Source organism: Crocuta crocuta, unplaced genomic scaffold, assembly GCF_008692635.1.
Source record: "Crocuta crocuta isolate KB4526 unplaced genomic scaffold, BGI_CrCroc_1.0 scaffold175, whole genome shotgun sequence".
Taxonomy (NCBI): Eukaryota; Metazoa; Chordata; class Mammalia; order Carnivora; family Hyaenidae; genus Crocuta; species Crocuta crocuta.
This window is the reverse complement of record NW_027530988.1, coordinates 2,971,131-2,994,441: the sequence shown is the minus strand read 5'-3', so window position 1 is coordinate 2,994,441 and position 23,311 is coordinate 2,971,131. Positions and strand designations below refer to the sequence as shown.

General features: G+C 52.6%; 4 protein-coding genes across 7 annotated transcripts; 2 read left to right on the top strand and 2 right to left on the bottom strand.

The window, feature by feature from the left end:
- Positions 1–71: 71 nt before the first annotated feature.
- RNF31 (ring finger protein 31) lies at positions 72–11,294 on the bottom strand. 4 transcript variants are annotated; one of them, XM_077770440.1, is made up of 21 exons: positions 10,926–11,294; positions 10,692–10,838; positions 10,385–10,540; positions 10,084–10,152; positions 9,919–9,994; positions 9,505–9,682; positions 8,420–8,822; positions 7,942–8,232; positions 7,425–7,673; positions 7,137–7,322; positions 6,821–7,027; positions 4,345–4,518; positions 4,163–4,261; positions 3,981–4,070; positions 2,455–2,569; positions 2,221–2,339; positions 1,835–1,948; positions 1,627–1,684; positions 798–894; positions 324–492; positions 72–216 (listed from the first exon to the last, which is right to left on the bottom strand). In XM_077770440.1, the coding sequence occupies exons 1-21, from the start codon at positions 11,115–11,117 to the stop codon at positions 163–165; spliced, it is 3,243 nt and encodes a 1,080-aa protein (XP_077626566.1). In that variant the 5' UTR covers positions 11,118–11,294; the 3' UTR covers positions 72–162. The 4 variants fall into 4 exon arrangements, with proteins under 4 accessions (XP_077626566.1, XP_077626567.1, XP_077626568.1 ...); XM_077770441.1 differs by having other exon boundaries at positions 7,942–8,229; XM_077770442.1 differs by having other exon boundaries at positions 10,093–10,152.
- An 863-nt stretch (positions 11,295–12,157) lies between these two features.
- On the top strand, positions 12,158–15,860 carry PSME2 (proteasome activator subunit 2). Its single transcript, XM_077770439.1, has 11 exons — positions 12,158–12,278; positions 12,585–12,617; positions 13,029–13,091; positions 13,329–13,415; positions 13,520–13,550; positions 13,637–13,734; positions 14,740–14,808; positions 14,962–15,029; positions 15,198–15,252; positions 15,561–15,647; positions 15,736–15,860. The coding sequence occupies exons 1-11, from the start codon at positions 12,231–12,233 to the stop codon at positions 15,814–15,816; spliced, it is 720 nt and encodes a 239-aa protein (XP_077626565.1). The 5' UTR covers positions 12,158–12,230; the 3' UTR covers positions 15,817–15,860.
- A 998-nt stretch (positions 15,861–16,858) lies between these two features.
- Positions 16,859–19,124, top strand: EMC9 (ER membrane protein complex subunit 9). Its single transcript, XM_077770438.1, has 5 exons — positions 16,859–17,350; positions 17,494–17,570; positions 18,465–18,534; positions 18,625–18,719; positions 18,879–19,124. Exons 1-5 carry the CDS (start codon positions 17,153–17,155, stop codon positions 19,057–19,059), a joined length of 621 nt encoding a protein of 206 aa, XP_077626564.1. The 5' UTR covers positions 16,859–17,152; the 3' UTR covers positions 19,060–19,124.
- On the bottom strand, positions 19,115–21,901 carry PSME1 (proteasome activator subunit 1). Its single transcript, XM_077770437.1, has 11 exons — positions 21,742–21,901; positions 21,095–21,127; positions 20,888–20,950; positions 20,662–20,772; positions 20,528–20,573; positions 20,314–20,411; positions 19,994–20,062; positions 19,841–19,908; positions 19,680–19,734; positions 19,516–19,602; positions 19,115–19,342 (listed from the first exon to the last, which is right to left on the bottom strand). The coding sequence occupies exons 1-11, from the start codon at positions 21,778–21,780 to the stop codon at positions 19,262–19,264; spliced, it is 750 nt and encodes a 249-aa protein (XP_077626563.1). The 5' UTR covers positions 21,781–21,901; the 3' UTR covers positions 19,115–19,261.
- Between the last annotated feature and the right edge of the window lie 1,410 nt (positions 21,902–23,311).

The following is a 23,311-nucleotide window of genomic DNA, read 5'->3' as shown; positions in this document are numbered from 1 at the left end:
TCAGCAAAGCTGTGTTCACCCCCCTTTCCCTGGTGCCCCAGATGGTGGGGCCAGGAAGAAGGACCACCAAGAAGCCTGGCAAGGAGATGCCTCTTTATTGGTGCTGGAGCTGTTCCTGAGGAGGTTGGGCCATGAGACCCTCATGAGGATCCTTGCCCTCAGCTACTTCCTCCTGCGAGGGATACTTTGTCCCAGGGGCACCTCTTCCATCAGCTTCTGCAGAAGGAGAGAGAGACGATCCAGAAATTTAGAACTCAGACACAAGCTGGACAGGGGACTTCTAGAGTGTGGGGTCAGAGGCGAGGCTGGGGGGGAAGCCTTACCTGTAACAGGCGGGCGTGGTAGGCGGGGGCCTCCTCCCCTGCCACTGGCTGAGGGCGTACATGCAGGTAGCGCTCAGCAGCCGTCTCCAGCTCCTCCACCTCATACAAGGTGGCTGGGTCCAGTGAGTGGGCATTGATGAGGCTCACGAGATACTCTTTGTAGTGTGCCCTGGGGAGATGAGAGGGTGGAGTATCTGTTCTTCCGTTTGGCTAGTATTAACTGAGTGTGCCCATCACCTTGGTGGCCGCTGGCATACTCAGATGAACAAGACTGACAACCCTTGCCAGCTGTACTCGTAGGCACTGTTCCCCTGTGCACACTGTCTGCTATTACCTGGCCATGTCTTTGCCCAGAGGGCCCTTCCCTCACTTTCCCTGCAGGATCTACTACTCCCAGAGACCTCCTTTACTACCCATGCATATCCTCAGCCCTCCTGCTCCCCCTCCCAACACTGTGCTCCTGCTGACACTCACTGACAGAGGCCAGCGTGGCCAGCTGGGGTCTCCTTGCCACAGGCTTCATCCCGGAACCCATTAGGAACCTCCTTCTGCTCCATCACTCGGCAGCCACCTAAGGGTAACAGAAGGAAGGGACCCTTTTGTTGGGAGGAGGTCACTGACCACAAAGCCCTGGGAGAACTGGGGTATCAATGCAGGCCTGGGAAGGCAGCCTCTGGGGAGGGGACTGCTTTAACAGTGGTGGTGGGGGGGGGGTTGCTTAGAGATACCATGGCGGCAGACCAAGTCTGATAACAGAAGCAGGGGCCTTGCTGGCCCTGCTTTTATCTAAGCTTGCTTCTGGTCCATAATCACATACTCTCTCTCTTTTTATTATCACATACTGTCTTGGGACAACTCTTCTGGTTGTGATTTTAACTCTTGCCTGCTTAACTTGGTCTGTGAAGGTCTTACTTTATGGTAATAAGAGGTGGGGTAGGTTAGAACCATATGGATCATCTTTTCTGTTGCCCTCATGGAACCTGAAACAGTGCAACTAGCAAGTTCATTAAACACTCCTGGAGTTAACTAATGAATCATTATCCTTTGGGAATGCGAGAAGAAAGCTAGTATCAACTGCCAGGTGCTTGAAAGGGCCCTCATGTAAAATAGCTTAGCTGCAAAGGAGATATTACTCCCACGTCACAGAGGAAGAAACGAGGCCCAGAGAGGTTAACTCGCCAAGAAGCACACAAGTGAGCACAGGATGGGCTCTGACCACAGACCCAAGCCTCCCTTTTATCCACCATACAATGGAAATCCAGCCTACCCTCACCCTTCCTCCAAGGCTTGTCCTGACACTCACCGCCAGGAACTGCCCGGGCTCCTGCTGGGGGCTCTGTGTTGAACATGACATTATTGTCCTGAGGAGGGGCAGACGGATAGGCGTTAGGATGCTCTTGATGCCAGCCTGCTGAATTCCCCAGCACAGAGCCTTTTCCTTTCTTGCCACCCTGGGCCCTGTCTCCTACCCTGGGCAACCTGCAAACCCAGCCAGGCTGGCCACCCCTGACCTGTAGCAGCTTCTGGAGCCGGAGAGCAGTCCAGTCCCGCAGGTAGAAGAGGCAGTCTCGTGGGTGGTGGCCATGCAGGGACTTTTTCACCCTGCAGTTAGGGTCTGGACATTTCTGGCAGAAACCCAGATGGGAGAGGGGAAGTTGGAGACAGTTGGGGTGCTGGCTTCTCAGAAGCCCTGCATGAGGGGTATAGGGATGGGGGAAGATGGAGACATTGGAGGGTCTGGAGCAAGCAAAAGGGGAGAGGGGACAGAGAGAGGTGCTTTACACCCCATTGGCTTCCTCTTCTCTTCCCCTAGGCTGCTCCTCAATGTCTTTGCCCGTCACACACAGTGGCAGCCCCCCACCCTTCTATCCCTTCCATCCCCGTTCTCTGGGCTCACATTTTTGGCGTAAAAGGCATTGTAGCAGCCACTGCAGAACTGGTGGCGGCACTGGGTGCAGTGAAAGTGCATGCAGCCTCCTCGGGCCAATGCGTATGAGAACTTGCACTTGGGGCAATCTGTAAGGGACAGCAGGTCAGGGAGGGGGCTGTCACTGCTCCTCAAGGCCCTCAGGAAGAGAGCTGCTGGCAGTGACAAATAACTGGGCAAACGGGCCTAGCAGGACAACCTTACCAATGCCGTTCTCCTGAAGATACATGGCCAGGCCCTGCGCCTGATACTCTGGGTCATTGGTACGTTTCCAGTTCTGGAAATCCTCACAGCTCCGGCCGCGGTGCTGCTCCTCCCACTGCAGGAGGGAAAGCAAGCTTCACATGAAAACACCCCAGGCCCTTCTTGAGGGCCACTGCTCCTCTCCGTCCCTGGCTTAGTTTATGGCACTGCCTTTCACTATTTGCTCCCATCTCCAAAGGGCCAGCCTTGGTTCTCTGGCCTCCTTGTACCAGCACATGCTCACCGGCAGGTCTTATTTCCACCACCCAGGCCTATCTCAATCGTGTCCCATTTTTCTTCACCTCTACTGTGGACATTCTACTCCGGGGCAGGGCAGGTGTTGCCTCAGTTACTGGTCTCTCTTCCTCCATTCCTGATCCCCTATGGTGTGTGCTCCACCCTGCAGCCAAAATGCCTTTGAGAGTGTAAGGCAGGCAGCTTCAACAGTAGTGGAGTGTTCTAGGGGTGTGGGTGTGGGCATGTGTAGTCTGGGGTTTTTTTGGAGCGTTCTAGTTCTGAGGTTTAGTGGTAGGGTCTCAGGTGTTCATTTTATTACTATGTTTTGTAATAGAGATATAACTTTTTGGTATCAACTATTACACATTTTAGAATACGTGCTGCCAAAGTGAGCACTCAAATATTAAGTTTGTTTTTTTTTTTTTTGCAGATACTAAACTTTCTAAAAGGTAAAAGAGAGAGTATCACCCCTAGCTTAGTCTTAGAATAAAAGGCAAATACCTTCCTCACTTGGCCCCACGGCCTCTCCTGATGTGGCAGCTAGCTCCTCTCCAGCTGCCTGCCACTTTCACCCTTGCTCGTGAGTCTCCAGCCACACAACACTTAGAACTTTCGCCTTTTCATGTGTTGTTCTTTTTGTCCTGAATATCCTTTGCATAGCTGGCTTCTTAACTTCAGGCCTGAGCTTAAATTAAACCTAAATTTTAGAAAAGACTTGACTGACCTCTCTATCCTAAGTAGGTCCATTCCATTCCTAATCTCAGATTCCTGTTCTTTTTTTATTTTTTATTTTTTTAACATTTATTTACTTTTGAGACACAGAGCATTAGTAGGGGAGGGGCAGAGGGAGAAGGAGAGAAAGAATCTGAGGCAAGGTCCAGGCTCTGAGCTCTTTGTCAGCACAGAGCTTGATGTGGGGCTTGAACTTGCAAACCATGAGATCATGACCTGAGCTGAAGTTGGATGCTCAACCAACTAGCCACCCAGGCGCCCCACCTGTGTTTTCTTTGTAGAACTTATGCCACGTGTTCTTATGCTGTCTCCCTCCCTCCACCTCTCTCCCTTCCTTCTTCTCTTACCTTACCTTTCACTGCCTCTCCCCCTCAGCCTCCCTCCCTCCTTTCCTGGAGTCTACAAGCTCTTTGAGCCCAGAGTTCAGGTCTGTTCTGTGCTTCAGCACACCCCAAATCTGACATAGTACCTGCTAGCGGCTTTAGCAAGTTATTTCTGAAAGGATGAATGTGGCTCACCTGGCGCTTACAGCGCACACAGAAGGTCTGGTGACACTGGGGACATGTTGCCTCCAGCTGCTCTCGTTCATATATGAAGCCAAAGGAGCACTGTGGGTGCAAGAGCACAAAGCTATCTCAGGGGAACTGGCCCCCTGGCCTAGCCCAGCCCTCCAGTCGGCTCCTCTGGAGAGGCCACTTACTTGGGCACACCACAAGAACTTGGGGTCTCGCATGAGCACACCCTCAGTCAGCTTCTTGTGAAACAGCGCATAGGCGTCAGGCTCCAGGCTCTCCCGAAGCTGAGGACAGGATGCAGAAGTGGTGGATGAGCAGGGTTCCTGTTCAAAGCCCAGGGCACCCCAAGTACTAGGGACTGCAGTACCTGGATGTCCAGGGTAGAGAAGTAGCTGAGCAACTGTGTGTCATCGGTGAGATCGGGGCGGCCACAGGCGGGGCACACCATGTCTGTGATGTGCTTCTCCTTCAAGGCGATGGTGAAGTGCTGGCGGAAGCAGTCAGGACAGATGGTGCACTCACAGGAAGTCAGGGCCTGCATCTACAGGGTGAGGCAGGGAGAGGAGGGGGTCTGAAGCCATAGCCGCCAGCCTGGGGAAGAGGCATTAACCAAGTGTCCACTGAGAAACCAGGGTCTAATTAACAACCGGGCAAGGTAGCGACCGCCAATGCCAACAAGTGCCTGGCAGGCAATCCAACTGTCTGCAGACTGTCATCAGTTGGGAGAAAACAGACAAGGGTGAGGCCTAAAGTAAATGGAAGACTGCCCTCCAAAGGCTTTCACATTCAATTAAAAGGAAACAAATAACATTTCTGAACTGACAAAACCATAGAGATGGAGAACAGGCTGGGTATTGTCAGGTGATAGGAGAAAGGGAAGACAGTTACAACTATAAAGGGCCTGCATGAAGAGGTTCCCTTGTGGCGATGGGACGATCTGTGTCTCGGTAGTTACATGCACCCATAAATGGAACAAAACTGCACAGAGCCACACACACACACACCCACGTGAGAAATGAACAAGGTCTGCAGTCCAGCTAACATTGTGTCCATACTTATTTCCTGGTCTTGATACGGTACATAAGATGTCATCATTGGGGGAAAGTGGGTAAACGAACACACATGACTTGGGAAACAAAAGCAAAGAGAACTACTGGGGCCTCATCAAAATAAAAAGCTTTTGTACAGTGAAGGAAACAATCAGCAAAACCAAAAGGCAACCGATGGAATGGGAGAAGATATTTGCTGATGGCGTATCAGATAAAAGGTTAGTATCCAAAATCTATAAAGAACTTATCAATGTCCAAAACACAAATAATCCAGTGAAGAAATGGGCAAAAGACATGACTAGACCCTTCTCCAAAGAAGACATCCAGATGTCCAACAGACACATGAAAAAATGCTCAGCATCACTCAACATCAGGGAAACAGAAATCAAAACCATGAGATACCACCTCACACCTGTCAGAATGGCTAAAATTAACAACTAAGGCAACAACAGAGGTTGGCGAGGATGCAGAGAAAGAGGATCTCTTTGGCATTGCTCGTGGGAATGCAAACTGGTGCAGCCACTCTGGGAAACAGTATGGAGGTTCCTCAAAAATTAAAAATAGAACTACCCTACAACCTAGCAATGGCACTAGTAGGTATTTATTAAAGGGATACAAGTATGCTATTTCAAAGGGGCACATGCACCCAATGTTTATAGCAGCACTATCAACAATAGCCAAAGTATAGAAAGAGCCCAAAGTCCATGGATGGATGAATGGATAAAGAAGCNCAAAACAGATGAACATAAGGGAAGGGAAACAAAAATAATATAAAAACAGGGAGGGGGACAAAACATTAAGAGACTCTTAAGTATAAGGAACAAACAGAGGGTTGCTGGAGGGGTTGTGGGAGGGTGGATGGGCTAAATGGAACTCCTGAAATCACTGTTGCGCTGTATGCTAAATAACTCGGATGTAAATTAAAAAATAAATNAGAGGCAGAGAGAGAGGGAGACACAGATCTGAAGCAAGCTCCAGGCTCTGAGCTGTCAGCACCCACCAACCTGAAACCCACCAACCATGAGATCATGACCTGAACCAGAGTCAGACGCTTAACTGACTGAGCCACCCAGGCACCTCTACAATTATTTTAAAATAAAAAATAAAGGGGCATCTGGGTGGCTCAGTTGACTAAGTATCCAACTCTTGACTTCAGCTCAGGTCGTAATCTCACAGTTCAGGAGTTTGAGCCCTGCATCAGACTCTGCACTGACAGTGGGATTCTCTCTCTCCTGTCTTGGCACCCCCCTGCCTTTCTCTCAAAGTAACGTAAACAAAAAACAAACAAACAAACAAACAAAAAAACTTAAGAAAAACTAAAGAGTACAAAGAAAACAAAATAAAAAACACAGAACCAGCAGAACTAAAATGGTAATTTTTTAAAAATTACTAGTAATTCTTTTTTGGTGTGCCAATGGTATTTGTGGCTATATACCTTTCAGAGATACACACTGAAGTATTTACAAATAGACCATAAGAGTTGTTTCAAAATAATCTTCTGCGTACATGTAGGTAGAATAAAGACTGGCCATACGCTGATGATTGCAACAGCTGTGATTATACATGGAGGGATAGACATGGGGAAGGAAATCTGATATAGTACTCTATGCATACAATTTCNTAAAAAAAAAAAAAAAAAAAAAAAGAGGGAAAGGAAATGGCCTATTCCTGCCCTCCCCTTCCTAGAAACTGCTGGGAGCACATAGAAACTGCAGCGTGAAAGACAAGAGACGCGAGGAGCAGAGCCCAAAGGCCAGAGTCATTCTAAGGCCGGCCAAGCGGGGAGGGGCCTACCCGGTTGCGGGGCAGGGTCCAGCCACACACAGCACACTCCTGGGCCAGCAAGCGGCGCAGGAAGGCGCGGTCCTGGCTGTGCCTCACAGCTTCCACCACGTCCCCCAACTCATAGTTCCGGGGTGTTTCCTGCAGCAGCGACAGTGCCAGCTCTGCCCGGCCCCAGCTGGGGAGCGCATAGACTGCCAAAAGCCGTCTGACCAGACTCTGCAAGGTGATACAGGTGGAGAGAAGAAGTAGCTGTCAGACTCTGAGAGTCCTACCCTTTGGTCTTCCCCCTGCTCCTCTAAGTGGATTCTTCACCTCCTCCCAGCACCTGCTTATCTGGCCCATCCCAGGATGGGGTGGGATCAGGGCCCTTGTCCCAGAGACGCTGATGGAAGGGCTCTAGGCGCTGGCGCTGTAGCTCAGTCAGGGCCCGTGCCACATCACCACCATGTTGGAACAATGCTTGAAGAGACCCCTCTTCAGGCCCAAAGCCCAGGGACTGGAGTTCCTGCACCTGAGAATTAGAGAGAAGGAGTGAAAAGGGAAATGGCAAGCCAGAGAGTGTGAGAGGCTCTGAGACCCACAACCCTGCCTGCCCCATCAGCACAGCTGGTACCTTCCTGCGCCGGGCCCTCACACACTCTTCCACAGCTTCATCAAGATTGCCGTGACGATCCAGCCAGGCTTTCCGGGCCTCCTGACAGGAAAAGGCACCCAGCCCCGGGTCCTGCTGTCCAGCCAACTCGGCCACCATCTCCAGCACGTAGGGCAGCTCTGAGCGCAACCACTGCAGGGGCACCTCGGTGCCCGAGTACTGTAGAGCCGAGAAAACCTCCTCTGGACAGGCACCTGCAGCTTCCCCTTCCTAAGGCACAGTCCCACCCAGACAGACGGCCCATCAGGAAGGGCATCTTCCACCCACCCTCAACCCAAACCAAAATGCTGACAGCGGTTAAGCTCAGACGCATGGATCACATGAGCAGCGCACAGCATGATATTTGTCATGTGGGAGGTGGTCAATAAGAGGCAGCTGCTGCTAATGACAAGGTTTACAAGAACTTGTGTTAATCAATTGCAGTCCCTCCTTTCCTCCATTAGCTCAACCCTGCCTCATCCCAGGCCCAAATCCTCACCCGGATCTTGATCACTAGTTGGAGACCTTCCTCACGCATCTTGTCTTGGCGCTGCTTCTCAGGGTCCCCACAGGAACTAGGCAGGGGGGCACTGTGGCGTTGTGGAGGCCCTGGCTCAGGAAGTCGCTCTTCCAAAGAGCTGGCCTGGGGTCGGGGGGCATGTTGCACTGGAATGGGGCTGCTGGTCCGGTTGCACATAGCACACACCCAGCCAGGGCCCGAATTGCAGAAGGTACAGTGAATACAGTACCAGACCGGATTCTGGGCAGAGGAGGGCAAAGCATCCCCCTGCTGGGAAGGCAAAAAGAATTATCCAACTGAAAGCTGGCTGAGGCTCAAGATGGAAATACAGAGAACTGGGGGCGGGGGGGACACAGAGGAACTGAAGGAAAACAGGAGATGAGGAAGTTGAGAATGACCTGTGGTAAGAGGTGCAAATAAAGAGCTGAGACAGCTGAGAAGGCCAGGAACAGGTTACCTGAAGGGGCTGCAGGCAAACGCCAGCATCCCGAGAATCCACCACCAAGCTAGGAGGCTGAGCCAGCCGAGGTCGCTCACACATGGCACACAGCACAGCTGCCGCCTCATTCTCAAAGGTGCAGCTTTGGCAAGCCCACCGACCCCGTGCCAGTTCAGATTCTAGGCCCCCAGTTCCTTGGGAACCCTCAATCGTCAGCCCCAAGCCCTTACAGCCTCGGGGCCGATCACAGGCCACACAGAGCACTGCCCAAGATTCATTTAGCATGGCACAGGCAGCACAGTGCCAGGGCAGACGGGTATTTGCAGGATCAGAGGAAGCTTTCAGGGGAAGCACAAGAGAGCTGTCTCCCAGGGCCAGCAAGGAGGTTGACTGAGGCCGTGGTGGTATTGAGGCAGGTAAGCTGTAACAGAAAAGCAGAGATGGTCTGCTAAGGGGGCCCTTATTCCCAGGCATCCCTCATTCTCTGTGTGACAATACAAGCCGTGTCCTTTGTGCATGTTGTTCTATCTGGAACGCTCCATACCCATCACCTGTTCAACATACCCATCACCGGTTCAACATTTAATTATATCTTAGGGGTGCCTGTGTTGGTTGAGTCTCAGACTCTTGATTTCAGCTGAGATCATGATCTGACAGTCAGTGAGTTTGAACCCGCGTCGGGCTCTGTGTTGACAGCTTGGAGCCTGCTTGAGATTCTCTTTCTCTCCCTCTCTCTGTCCATACCTGCTTGTGCTCTTTCTCCCCCCTCCACTTCAAAATAAATAAACTTAAAAAAAATTATATCAAAGTTCACATCCTGATAGATATACCCCTAACATAGGGCCTGACCCACATCAGGTGCTTAAAATCCTACTGATTGAGCTGATCCTTTAGGCTCGGTTCCTCCTCTTCCTACCTATTTGCACAACATCTTGCTGTGACTGCTACTTGCTTGATATGTATGTCTGTGACCTCTTGGAGAGCAGTGACTGGCTATTTGCCTTCTATGAGGCAGTCTAGCATAGAAACTGACACATAGTAGATACCCAGGTAACTGTAAGTTCTCTTAACTTCATTCCCACTCAGAAGAGAAGATCTCTCACCTGGGGGTCAGGCAGCTGGCCTGTGGGGCCCCGGGCAGGGTCTGGCGGAGGTGATGGGCACGGGATGGGTGTCCATGGAATAGGCGATCACAAGCTGGGCACAAAGACTGTTTACAGGTTGAGCAGTGCAATGTGCCTGGGGCAGAGCCACAGAGGAAGCAGGGACCAGGAGTGGAGCCTGGAGAACAGGAGAGGAAACATTGAGCATCTTTCTAAAAAAGACCAAGTTACATCTGAATTTGCTGTAGAAGGGAACAAATTACAGACTACTATTCAACATATCCAGATCCAAGGAAACAATTGTAACCTCTTTTTAGAGGCAAAGAAGATCAACAGAGGAGGTTCCCAAATTTCCATCAATATGGTCTACTAGAAACCGCTCCCACCACCCATTCATTATAGGACAAATAATACCTGGGGCAGAGGGCGTGGTGAGGGGGCCAGGAGTAATCTCTCTCAGTAAGGGGACAAACTCTGAGAGCTTCAGTATCTGAGAAAAAAGGGTAGGGAACGGGCAAGAGTTTGGGGACACAGTCCACAATCCACTTTGTTCATCAGATCTCAGAGCCCCATCCCTACCTTCCTTACATCATCTTCAACCTTTTCTTCCAGCAGCTGCTCCAGGGCTTGTTGTCTTGGGTGAGTGTTCTGCAAGCAAGGTAAGAAGTGTTCCCACCTAGAGCCCTGGGACGAGGCCTCTCTCAAAGCCCTGGTCTCCCCACACCCACAAGAAGAAGAGTATGGAGGGTTTCCAGGTTGCTATGGGGACTATGCCCATGGCTCAGTGGCATGAGGGGCCGCAGGCTGCCTGTGGAGTTAGGCTGGGCTCCCCAGGCCTGGTGTTTAAGTCCTCAGGACTAGAGACACCTCAACATCTCACCTGTAACAGCAGGCTGAGCTCTGTCCGAAGCAGCAGTACTTCCAGTGTGACTGTAGCAACCTGATGCTCATCTGGCTCTTTCTGCTCCTCAGGGAAACTCATCCCATCTGGCTGCTCCTCGGTGTAGCCGTACAATCGCAGAACATCCCGGCCCCCCTACCACGCATTCAAGCCAGTCACCACCAAGCAGGTTCCCTTCCCACTAGGGCTGGAGCCCTCCCCATTAAGCACAGCCTCAGACCTTTTCTAACCAACCCCCCAGCCCAGGCCAAATGCCCTTCTCCCATAAGGAGCCCAGGGGCTTCACCTGAACGGCATCCACCGTACTGCGAAAGACAGGGTTATTAAACTTCACCCCGCGCCAGTACCGGGGCCGCTGAGGGCTGAGGAGGTTGCGGCCGTATTTCTCCAGGATGTTCAGGGCCGTGGACAGGGTGTTGAGGTAGTTTCGGGGCTGGGAGCAGTCAGAGAGCGGAGAGCTGTGAGCCCCGCCCTGGCCTCAAGCCCTACGTCCCCCTCCCGAGCGGGGACCGGGCCTCACCTCTCCATGGGCATTGCAGCGGACCAGGCGTGCGGCGTCCAGCTGCAGGTAACGGGCCGCTGGCGGCAGAGATGTGACCAGTAGCGGCTGGAGTTGCTCCAGGGAAAACACCTGCCCAGAATCCTTCCTCAGGGCGCTCGCCAGCTCCTCGCGGGCCGCCAGGAAGGCCCTCTCCTCCTCCTCCCCCGGCATCCTGAGACAGGAGTCAGCCCCAGCCTCGCCGCCCGCCAGGACCTGGCGCAGGCTGTGCGCGGCCTGAGCGCTGCCCCTCCCGCCCGGTGTCGGGCTTCGTGGCCCGACTCGGTCGACGAAGCCACCCCAGGTCACTCAGGCCACGGTCACTCTTCGGCCCCGGGCCCCGCGCCAGGGTTAGCCGGGAACAGGAAGTACTAGCAAAGAGGGCGGGATTGCGACCTAGTTTCAGGGGAAGGGGAGGGGTTTAAGGTTAGGACAGGGTGGGGTCAGGAAACCAGGGGGCGTAGGCAAGAGGGAAGCCAAGTCCCAGCCAATGAAAAGGGCAAATGGTCCCTGGCTCCTCCCCCAGAGCATTTCGGCGTTAAATTCCGAACTAGCACTCCTCCCCGCCTTCCTCTAGGCTGGTTCCGCCCCTTTCCGGATAACCCTAAGCGAGAGGTTACCTTATTTCACTCAAAGCCGCCTCCGTTTAGACCAGTCGGCCTTGCTCCGGTCCCCAATGGGGAAGCCCCACTCTACAGGGACTCCACTCTGGCCCGTCTGGTCCCCACTCAAGCGAGTCCTGCCCTTTCTCCAGTCGGCCTTGAAGGCAGGGAGTCCTTCCAGAGGAATCCCCCGACACTGCTTCCTTCCACGTCCTGCTATCCCTTTTCAGCCCCACGCCCGCCCTCCCACTTCTCCCATACTGAACCCTCTCTGGCCCCTTCTTGTAGTTGAGCCTTTTAGAGGGAGCCCTACCACTGAACACCCCCTTTCTCTCACTCTCCTACCCATCCCACCTCAACCCTGAATTTTCCCGGGACCGCCCTCCCCCCCCCATAAGCCCCTCCCCTTCTCCGAGGGACAGCCCCGGTTCGGTCTCCGCGGTCCCACTTTTATCCTAACCCCTCCCTCGGACAGCCCCTGGGCTGGTGACAGAGCCCGCACCGCCTCTACTAGTCACAGCAGGCTGAGAATGACTGAGGGGCTCCCTACAGTTTGTGGACTGCCAATCGGAGGGGGAAAAGAAGGAAGGAGGCGGGGCTGAGGGGGGCGGGCCTGGACGTACGGAGTGAAAGCGAAAGACCAAGCCGAGAGCCGGGAGACCAGAGATATTGCAACTGGAGCAGCATGGCCAAGCCTTGTGGGGTGCGCCTGAGCGGGGAAGCCCGCAAACAGGTAATGGGGGATCGGAAGCCAGGAAAGTGTCGGGGAGCCCTCTTGGCTGGAGGCCAGGCTGGGTGCTCCACGGGACCAAGGCCGTGCCAGAGAACTCCCCCAACCTCTTAGTGCTTTCACTTCTGCCGGGGGATTCCCAGATTCCTGCCCTCGGACCAGTCTCTGCACTGAGCCTGAGCTTCCAGGGAAATCTGGCCTGTGGTAGGAAAGGCCTGAGCCAAGTTGGAGGGCATCCCTTTGTGGGTGGGATCTTATTCTTGACAACTGAGACCCTTAACCAACATCCGGGTACTGCTCTCTGTGCAGGTGGATGTCTTCAGGCAAAATCTTTTTCAGGAGGTAAGTCTTCTAGATTCAAGCGGTTTGACATGAAATCTTAGACCAGTACTTGAGGGCCGCAACCTCTCAGACTGACCCCCAGGCCCACCCTGGGCCCGACTTCCCTTTTCAAACCTTCACCTACGGCTAATTATTCATATCTCCCTTTAATTTGACCCCTCTTAGTATTCTCTCCACTTCTGCCACTTCCTCTCCTCTCTTTAGGTGTGGAGGGGGAAAGCTCTGGCCCCAAAGTCCTAACCTTGGTTCTGCCACTTCACAGCTTGGGCAAGTCCCTTCACTTCTCATGGCTTCAGTTTCCTTATTTGTAATTATTGGAGTCAATGATTTACAAGGGCCCTTCCAGTCCTACTTCTCAGACATGTCTTGAGCATCTTCTGAGATTCTTCACCCTTGCAATGTAACCCACAGGCAGAGGAATTCCTCTACAGATTCTTGCCACAAAAAATCATATACCTGAATCAACTCTTGCAAGTAAGTAGTGTGGGCCCCTCCGACCCCATCCCAAGGCCTCTCTCCTCTCCACCCACTCCCTCTAGCAAACACCTGGGCTCAGCATGCAGAGAACAGTTATGAGTGGAGAAATGGAAATGTTAGGATGGTGTGAGGCCTGAGCCTAGACAGCAGGGTGGGTGGGCTGTGTGGAGGGAAGATTGTGACTCGGAATGAGGGGAATAGGCTGGGCAGTTGCTGACGGTGAGCTCTGTGCAGGAGGACTCCCTCAACGTGGCTGACTTGACCTCTCTCCGGGCCCCACTGGACATCCCCATCCCAGACCCCCCACCCAAGGATGATGAGGTGAGGCACTCAGGGTGCAGGGGTCATACTATAAAGCAGGTGGGGAAGATAACCCTCCAACCTCCAAGATGTTTCTAAAGCTGCTGTCCCCCTTTTTACCTTAGATGGAAACAGATAAGCAGGAGAAGAAAGAAGGTAAGAGAGAAAGAGGTGGCAAGGGAAGAGGAAATGGCGCATTGACTGCTGGATGAGAAGGGGCCTGAATGCCTTCTTTTTCACAGTCCCTAAGTGTGGCTTTCTCCCTGGAAATGAGAAGGTTCTCGCCCTACTTGCCCTGGTTAAGCCAGAAGTGTGGACTCTCAAAGAAAAATGCATCCTGGTAAGCTTGGCAACTGGGGGAAGGAGAAAGGGAAGACAAGCCAGGCTAGACCCTAGTCTCCTTCAGAGATACAAGTCCTCCAACCAGGGACCAATTGCTGAAATAGGAAACTTCCTCAGTGCCTCGAGGTTATATATCTTGTGTTCTCATTCTGCTAGACCTCTGATATCACGGTGGTATCCCCATAATCAGAGACTGTGCTGTATCCACCTCCGTAGTGTCAGAACCCACCACGGTACCAAGTACACCATGTAGGTGCTATGCCATAGTGAGTTGGTTTAAGAGCTTGGGTCCTCAAGGGAGACTGCTTGGGTTCAAAACCTGACTCTATCACTCACCTAGCTGGTGACCTTAAGTTCCTTGGGACATTTTGGAACTCAGTCTTCTCATCTGTTAAGTGGGCACAATAAGAGTATGTATTTTGAAAGACTGCTGTGAAGATTTAAAAAAATTTTTTTTAAATGTTTGTTTATTTTGGGGAGAGAATGAGAGAGACACAGCATGAGTGGGAGAGGGGCAGAGAGAAGGAGACAGAGAATCCCAAACAGGCTCCAAGCTGTCAGCACAGAGTCTGATGTGGGGCTTGAACCCATGAACCATGAGATCATGACCTGAGCCGAAGCCAGACACTCAACTGACTGAGCCACCCAGGCACCCCTGAAGATTTTCTGATGTTTATTTGTTTTTGAGATATAGAGACAATGCGGGGGCAGAGAGAGAAGGGGAGAGAGGATCTGAATCAGGCTCTAAGGTGACAGCAGAGAGCCCAATAAAGGGCCTGAACTTATGAACCGTGAGATCATGACCTGAGGCATAGTCAGATACTTAACCAAGTGAACCATCCAGGCATCCCAAGACTGCTGTGAAGATTAAATGAAATATATATAGCACAATGGCTGGCATATAGTAAGTGTTCAATTAAATATGGCTGTTATTAGGAAGTAGTAGTAAAAGGAAGAACCCAGTTAAGTTTGTTGAATGATTCCTACATGACCATTAATATAGGTGATCACATGGATTCAGCACCTGATCCCCAAGATTGAAGATGGAAATGACTTTGGAGTGGCAATCCAGGTAAGAAAAGTGTGTGTGAGGACACTGAGAGCAGGGAGAGACTTGGGGAGTGAGGGATAGGAGCTAGACATGAACTAGGAGGAGGAAGAGGGTGAGTGAGGGACAGAGGAAATGAAGTGTTTTTCTTGCCTCTCATCTCTTTTGTCACCATAGGAGAAGGTGCTGGAGAGGGTGAATGCAGTCAAGACTAAAGTGGAAGCCTTCCAAACAACCATTTCCAAGTAAGGGCAACTGGAGGGCCAGAATGGGGGGCTAAAGGAACATTTCTTTGGAATTGCCAAAGTTTGGCAGTCTCCTCAGGATGATGGGGGGCTTTGAGGAGGGTCTGAGGGAGTATCTCTCCCTCTCTTATTACCCATTCCTATGGTTATCCCCTTGCTTTTTGGCAGGTACTTCTCAGAACGTGGGGATGCTGTGGCCAAGGCCTCTAAGGAGACTCATGTAGTGAGTGGATAGTCCACCAGTCTTTTAGCTGAGGTTGACTGGGGGTGGGGCAAGGAAGAGGGGATCAAGGTCTTCCTTGTCTATTTTATGATCTTCCCAATGTAGAGAATATTAAGCCAAGAGCATTGGCTAGAAAAACTGATTTGGCTTCAAAACCTTGACCCCTTTCTCTGCTTGAGCCTGTGGGATTCCGTTTTTTGGTGCTGAGAAGGGGCTCATCCTCAAGTTACCTATTCCCTATATGACGAAACCAGATTAATGTACCAATCTCCCATGGGGCTGACTCAGCTTTGCCTCCCACATCCCAGATGGACTACCGGGCCTTGGTACATGAGCGAGATGAGGCAGCCTATGGGGAGCTCAGGGCCATGGTGCTGGACCTAAGGGCCTTCTACGTGAGTGGGGAATAAGCCCCTAGGGGAGATTGTTGAGGGGGATAAGGGAAAGGCCAAGAACCTGACTGCTACCCTTCTGCCCTTCCAGGCTGAGCTTTATCATATCATCAGCAGCAACCTAGAGAAAATTATCAACCCAAAGGGTGAAGAGAAGCCATCTATGTACTGAGCCCAGGGCCAGAAGGGAAATAAATGATCTATGCTTTGTGTGGATTACCTCTGGTGCGTGTCATTCATTCAAAAAGCATTTATTGAGTGCTACCTATGTCCAGCCACTGAATGTGAATGTGGTGGTGGGAAAGAGAGGGGATGCCATGATGGCAAAGATGAATGGGAAGCCCATTCTGGTCTTAAGAAGTCATCCTAAAGAACAGAGTGGAAACTGTGACATGTCATGACAGCCATACAGATTATTTCCATCTGGGGGACTCAGGAGTGCTTCCTGGAAGAAGTGGCTTTTGAAAAGACCCCCCTTATAGGAATAATCAGGCTTTGAACAGACAAGTAGAAAGCGCCATGGCTGAGATCAGAGAATGAGGGAAGGAACACCTGTCATCAGCTCAGAGCAACCCTGAAGAGGGAGTGAGGTTTCACTGAAAGAATTATGGGTGAACAGTGGGACTCCTCAAGAGTTGACAGGGAGGAAAAACGCTCCTAAGGCATTATGTTGAAAGGAATTTTACCGCAGGACATTCATTAAAAGAAGGATGGGTCTGTAAATTCCTTTTTGTCCTCTTTCCCCTTACCTTCAGCCAATTGCTGTCTTTATTTCTGCAGAGAATACATTAAGGAAACCAAGGGCCATATATCCTGTGGTGGCAAAGAACACAGCTCTTTGGTGAAGGAGCTGGTCTAGAGGACAAATTCACTCATTCCATAGTAGAAGTAAGGTAGTCGGCTTCTTGCCCACGTTCGGAGATCCAACGCTCGGGGATACCGGACACCGGGCGCGCGCTCCACCCCCTCTGGTTTTGCTGGGTTCTGCGGGGGAAGATGCACAGGTATTAGGCCCACCCATCCTGCAATTCTGGGCCGAAGTCGAGTAGCCTTGCCAATGAGCCAGCGGGCAGGTCTCTTCAGCTTTCAGGTGTGGGTTCTTTCCAGTGCGCGGGAGACAAAGGTGGGGCAAAGTGTGGATGCAGCCGATGATTGGGCAAAATGAGAACCTCTAAGCCTATCAAAGGGCACCACGTGGGCGGGACTCCAGAAGCTGGGGCTGCTCACTGCAGCCGGCTGCGAGCCCCCAGGCAGGCCGGGATCAGCGGCCACCCGAAGGGGGCGGGCGGAGGCGGAGCTCGGCGTTGTAACGTGCAATTCCGACCGCCTGCGCCCCAAATCAGGTGGGGCCCGGGCGTCGGGACCCCGGTACCCCAGAGCCATCTGGCTGCCTTCGAGCCGAGTCAGCGTCACTGCCGAATCTAAGTGAGGAGGCAGAGGGAAGGGCCAAGGAAGGCTCTGGGGCGCTGGAGGGAGCTTCGCGGACGAGAGCTGGGACCCCGCTCGCCATGGGGGAGGTGGAGATCTCGGCTCGGGCCTACGTGAAGATGTGTCTGCACGCCGCCCGGTACCCGCACGCCGCCGTCAACGGGCTCTTGCTGGCGCCCGCGCCGCGGTCGGAAGAATGCCTGTGTCTCACCGACTGTGTGCCCCTGTTCCACAGCCACCTAGCCCTGTCCGTCATGCTGGAGGTCGCCCTCAACCAGGTGCCGTCGCTGGACTCCCACTGACCACCGCGAACCCCCCCTAACACTCCTAGCCCAACCCCATCCCCGGCCTCTGGGCAGCAGTGCCCACCTACAGGGCGGGCGGCACAATTGAGTTTCTGATGGCCCCTTTCCCACGGCAGGTGGATGTGTGGGGCGCGCAGGCCGGTCTGGTAGTGGCTGGGTACTACCATGCCAATGCAGCTCTGGACGATCAGAGGTGAGTGGAGTAGCCAGAGGCAGAAGGCTGAGGGTTATGAGATGAGGGATCAAGAGAACCCTTCTTGGTCATTCCTCCCAACTTTCCTTCATCAGATGCTTAGGAGCAGGGACTATATACATCAGGCATTAGGCTGGGTACCAGAGCGAAGGCATATAAATAAATATGAAGGCAATCCCTGGAGGAGCTGTGGTGCGGGTGTGGGGGGATGGCTGTGTATCAACAACAAGTGGACACCTAGCTTTAACTGAGGTGCTGTCCCCCCCAAGTGCTGCCAGAACACAGAGGAAGCCCAACCCACAACTTCAAAAAAAAAAAAAGGAAATTTCCTTATATATAAAGTTATATACTTACATATGAATCTAATATCTGGATCAAATTATAGTTTTGTAATTTGCTTTTCTCTCCTCACTTAGTAAATATATGCCATTTTTCCATCTCTACACCAAGATTTACCTTAGCCTGGCAGCTGTATGTTAGGAGTATGGATGGATATACCATGATTTATTTAATGCCTTAAACACTGAGGTTGTTTCCAATTTTTGGTTAATACAGACACTGTCCAATTATTACAGTAGGTTCTTTTAAGTGGATTTTCTGGGTCAGCATATATATAGTATACTGTTTAAATCTCGGTGGTTAGGCCAAATTACCCTACCAAAAGACCACCTTTGATTTCCACCTTGACCAACAGTCTGAGCAACCATTTCCCACGGAACCCAAGCGTTAAGCAGTTGTGTATGAAGCTTCAGGCAGGCCTGACCCCTCTGGCCAGTTACAGGGAAAGGCCACCATACTGCCCCCATTTAGAAGACCCCGGAGGCCCAGCTCAGATGGACAGGGTCTGTATCTAGTCAGCTCTTCACTCCTCTGATCTTCCTTCCCTCTACACAGCCCTGGGCCCTTGGCCTTGAAAATCGCTGGGCGGATTGCAGAATTCTTCCCTGATGCAGTACTTATTATGGTGAGGCTTGGGTTTCAGGGTGGAGACTTGATGAGAAAATAGGAAGTGGCGTCCTTGAAGCCCTCAAGGACAAATTCCTTGTCCACACAGTTGGATAATCAGAAACTGGTGTCTCAGCCTCATGTGCCCCCAGTCATCGTCCTGGAAAACCACGGTCTCCGCTGGGTCCCCAAGGACAAGAACTTGTGAGTGCCCCAGTCCCACCACCTCTTGGAAACCCACAGCTCCTGGGCCTCCTTTGTCCTTGATCTTGCCCCAAGGGTCCTTCTCTAGACCCTAACCTCTGCCACGTATCTGGTGGCACTGCCTGCTGAGTTTGACCTCCATGGGGGTTATCATTTCAGAGTGATGTGGAGGGACTGGGAAGAGTCACGGCAGATGGTGGGAGCACTATTGGAGGGCCGGGCCCACCAGCACCTTGTGGACTTTGACTGCCACCTTGATGACATCCGGCAGGACTGGACCAACCAACAGCTTAACACCCAAATCACCCAATGGGTTGGTCCCACCAATGGAAATACCTGAACCAGGGCTGGGAGGTGGAAGGGAGAGGGTCAGGATCCAATAAAGACACTTGGGCTGAAGGGCAATGGTATGACTATTTATTGGGCCTGGGAGGCAGGGGAGGGAGAAACCTCAACAGGCTAAAGGTGGCGGAAAAGTCTGGAGTCCTGTGTAAAAGATAGGAAGGTCTCTGCTGGACCCATTACAGGATGAGAAGAGGCTCTCAATAGATCATTCCTTTTGTTTCTCCCCTGGGCTTCTTGAGCTTCTCGAAGTTCTTCAGGATGATGTCATATAACACAGCCTACAGGGCCAGAGAGGAATGGGGGTAGCCACAGGCCCCCAGTGGCTCCTGTGCCCCATTTCTAGTCTTATGGAGAGGCTAAGCTCTGTCACCCTTCACCCCCAGCCTGCAGGGTTAGGGAGTAGGTGGCCTGGGAAAGCTGCCTCTGCCCACCCCTGCCATTGCTTCCTCACATAAGCATTGCGGATCTCCATGACCATCAACCGGATGTCCCGGTACTCTGCCTCATCCAGCTCATGCACCAGCTGTCGATAATCACCCTGTGGGAGACTTGGGTCAGGTCTGACTTCAGATATCTCCTTCCCCCACCATGCACCCTGACTTGGGCCTCACCTACCACATGGGGCTGCTTGGCTGCTTTGGTCACAGCATCGCCCCGCTCAGAGAAATACCTGTAGGAAATAGAAGTGTATGGAGCAGAAGGAAGAGAGGGAGCCTAGGTTTCTATCCAAGGAAAAGGCAGAGTATGCATGCAGGTGCAAGTGGGCAGTGACTCACTTGGAGATTTGTGTGTGGAAGCCTTCCAGCTTGGTGTGAAGGGCAGTCATCAGCTCAAACACTTTCTCCTGGGGAAAGAATGCAAGGGGGAAACTGAAAAGCAGCACGGACTGAAGCAGTAAGGAGGGCAGAGGAGTGGGGCAGTGCTCTCACCTGCACAGCCACTCCAAAATTGTTCCCATCTTCAATTCGAGGTATCTGCAGCTGCAACCAGGTGGTGACCTGGAAGGAGGGAATGGCATCAAAGCCACATGAGCTCCCAACCTAATTCCCAGGTTCTTGTCCTTTGCTTCCCTGCCCATGGCGGGGGAAGGTGTGCCAAGTCTGTCCTGAGCCCCAAGCCCTACAATTCTGGCTTCACTTACTGTGCCCTCTCCTGCTAAGACCTGAGAGGTGCCAAGTGCTACCTGGCAGGGACCAAGGAAGACAAAGAGTTAGATCTGAAGTCTGGGGGCAGGAGTGGGAGGGCTCACCAGGTTGAGCTGCTCAATGACATCCTTGATCTCAGGCTTTAGCCGCTGAAGAAGGACCACAATCTTCTCATTGCAGTTCACTGGCCCACAGGGAGGACCTAGGCAGTGGGCAATGGGTCAGTCACCAGGCTGGGACTGTGTGAGGAGCAGGGAAGAGGAACTCCTACAGGAGGAGCTCCTGGAATGTGAGCCTCAAGTTCCTTCATAGTGGTACCTTTGTCTTCATCTTCCTCTTTCTTCTTTCCATCTTTGTCTTCCTTCTGCAGGGAGATAGGGGCTCTTGGGAGTCAGGCCTAAGGCTGATTTTCCCCATGGTTGGGTCCCTCCTCCCAGCTCTTCCTGGCTTGCCTCCTGCTGCTTCTTTCGCTCCTCTTTCTCTTTCTCCTTGACTGGATCAGGCACTGGGATGTCCAATGGGGCCTTCAGATTGCTCAGGTTGGCTTCATTGAGAGCTGGCTCCTGGTGCAAGGTGGGAGGAGGGCTGGAGGCAAGGGCATCCTTCTCACCTCACTCTCATGGCCCCCCAGACTCTCCCCTTGATCTTTACTATCCAGCTTCCTGCTGCCCCCAGTACCTTTAAAAATGCATCCAACTCAGAAATCTTCTTGGGGAAGTAGCTCCCCAGCAGGTTTTCTGTCTGTTTGAAGTGGGGGTGGGGGAAGATGGGGATCAGAATCAAATGTTCTTGAGGCAGTGAAGCAGCGTTCACACTGCCCAGTAAGGCAGGGCTGAGCGGTGGGAGTTCGCTAGGGTTGGGGTGCTCATGGGGCAGGTTACTTACCTTGGTACACAGGTCTTCACGGAACACATCCACCTGTGGGACACAGGCAGCCCTTCACAAACCTGGCTTAACAGCCGGTTCATTTGAGGACCGTTCCCTTAGGGTTGTGTAGGGCCTGACCTGGGGAAGCGGGTGGGGTTGGGGAGGGTGAAGTGGATCCCCTTGGGGCTGGATGTGGGGGATGAGAACATTCCTGGCGGTGAAGGGCAAGTGGTGCAAGTGAGAACAGATCCCTTGGTCTCCTGGGCTGTACAAGGAGGGGTGTAAGAGCCTCTACTACTGGCGCTGGGACGGCGTGCTCTGTGGAGTGGGCCTAGGGCTCTCCCGTGGGAAAGATGAGGTGGCAGGGCAGCTCCGGCACCCTGTCTGTGTGTGGCCCCGGCCCCACGCCAGCGGACTTCCCCTCCACGCCAGCTCTCCGCTTCACCGCACCCCGCTGAACCTCGGCCGCCTAGCTTCTCCCGGCAGGTGGACCACGTCTGTCTCCCTCCGGCACAGGTGCTCCTGGCACGGAGGCTCGCGTGGGCTCCATTCAACCTCGACCGAAAGGACTAGCGACGGGGGCTAGGGGGGTGGGTCATGGACGCCTGCAGCCTTTCGGAGCCACGCCTCCCTAATGGGCCTTTCCTCAATCCCGCACCGCTCACCTTGGCTTGGGCTTCAGGCTGGACCCTGAGCGTGGCCATGGCCGGGGCGGGGGGTCTAGCGCCGCACGAGAAGCGGAGTGCGCACGGGGAAGGGAAAGCGAAAGCAAGCTCTCACCCCCACCAGGGCCTTCCTGGGTATCGGGGAGTGGAGGGACTGGAGGGGGCGGGGCCGGACGGAGNCCACAGCTGCCCCCCTCACCCCCCCGCCCACCGCTTTCTATCAGCTCCTTGCCCAGCCATGCACCGCGGGCCCGCCTCCCCGTCTCCCGGAGCCTATAGGCCGGCCAAGGCCAGTGCCCGCCTCCCACCTCCCTGCCTCCGGATTCCGCTGGTTCTCTTCTGCTCCTGCTCCGCTGGGACCGTGATAAGCCTTATCTGGCGCTCTTCGTCTTTTCTGGACTCCTTACCATACCCCTGACTCCATGGGCATCGTCTGGCCCATGCGGTGACATGACACTGTCACCACTCCAAACCAGGCCCTGGTCAGCTCCCTCCTGACCGTTGTTGTGGACTACACCCCTCTATACTCTCCGCACAGTAGTGGATCAGACCTCTCTCTTGGCTTAAAGCCTTTCTCAGCTTCTTGTTGACCTTAGAATGAAATCTAAAGGGCTTTCCTGGCCCGTAAGGCTTGCCTCACCTGCGAGGCACCTGTTCTTCAACTTCACTTTCCACTACACTTGGAAATATCTGGGCCTTCCGTTGTTGCTTAAATTTCACTGGGGTTCATTCCTATCTCAGGGCCTTTGCCCTTACTAATCCCCTTGCCTGACACACCCTTTCCCTGCCTTAGGTTCTCAGCTCAAATGTCACCTCTCCAGAGGGAACTCTTTCCATTAAGTCTTTATTACAAACCAGCCTGTTTTAGTACATTCATAGCACTTTAGCTCTCCGTTATTAGTCAATTTATTTTATTTTTTGAGGATAGTTGTGGTTTAACAGACTTTTAAAAAATGCTTATTTTTGAGAGACATAGAGCAGGGGAAGGGCAGAGAAAGAGGGAGACACAGAATCTGACGCAAGCTCAAGCTCTCAGCTGTCAGCACAGAACCAGACACATGGCTCGAACCCACCAACAATAAGATCATGACCTGAACTGAAGTCGGACACTTAACCGACTGAGCCACCTAGGTGCCCCAAGGATAGTGTGTGTGGTTTAGGCCGGGAGTTGGCAAACTTTTTCTGTAAAAGGCCAGATAGTAAACATTTTAGGTTTTGTGGGTCATATGGTGTCTGTAGTAAGAGTCAACTCTGCCATTGCAGCAGGTGAAACAGCCATACCTAAATGAATTAGTATGGCTAGGTTTCAGTAAAACTTTATCTATGGACAATGGACTTTGAATTCTGTGTAATTTTCACGTATCATGGAATATTCTTTTCTTTCAATCATTAAAAATGTAAAACCCTGGGCGCCTGGGTGGCTCAGTTGGTTAAGCGTCGGACATCAGCTCAGATCATGATCTCGAGGTTTGTGAGTTTCAGCCCCACGTCGGGCTCTGTACTAACAGCTCAGAGCCTGGAGCCTGTTTCAGATTCTGTGTCTCCTCTCTCTGTCTGCTCTTCCCTTGTT

Coding starts and splice junctions, on each gene's coding strand:
- RNF31 (XM_077770440.1), bottom strand. CDS start 11,117: ATGCCGGGGGAGGAGGAGGAGAGGGCCTTCCTGGCGGCCCGCGAGGAG. Junction 10,153..10,384: donor AGCTCAGCCTGCTGTTACAG/GTGAGATGTTGA, acceptor CCTTGCTTGCAG/AACACTCACCCAAGACAACA. Junction 217..323: donor ACCACGCCCGCCTGTTACAG/GTAAGGCTTCCC, acceptor CTCCTTCTGCAG/AAGCTGATGGAAGAGGTGCC.
- PSME2 (XM_077770439.1), top strand. CDS start 12,231: ATGGCCAAGCCTTGTGGGGTGCGCCTGAGCGGGGAAGCCCGCAAACAG. Junction 12,279..12,584: donor GCGGGGAAGCCCGCAAACAG/GTAATGGGGGAT, acceptor CTCTCTGTGCAG/GTGGATGTCTTCAGGCAAAA. Junction 12,618..13,028: donor GGCAAAATCTTTTTCAGGAG/GTAAGTCTTCTA, acceptor TGTAACCCACAG/GCAGAGGAATTCCTCTACAG.
- EMC9 (XM_077770438.1), top strand. CDS start 17,153: ATGGGGGAGGTGGAGATCTCGGCTCGGGCCTACGTGAAGATGTGTCTG. Junction 17,351..17,493: donor TGGAGGTCGCCCTCAACCAG/GTGCCGTCGCTG, acceptor TTCCCACGGCAG/GTGGATGTGTGGGGCGCGCA. Junction 17,571..18,464: donor GCAGCTCTGGACGATCAGAG/GTGAGTGGAGTA, acceptor CCCTCTACACAG/CCCTGGGCCCTTGGCCTTGA.
- PSME1 (XM_077770437.1), bottom strand. CDS start 21,780: ATGGCCACGCTCAGGGTCCAGCCTGAAGCCCAAGCCAAG. Junction 20,773..20,887: donor AGTTGGATGCATTTTTAAAG/GTACTGGGGGCA, acceptor ACCTTGCACCAG/GAGCCAGCTCTCAATGAAGC. Junction 20,412..20,527: donor AGAGGAAGATGAAGACAAAG/GTACCACTATGA, acceptor CCCACTGCCTAG/GTCCTCCCTGTGGGCCAGTG.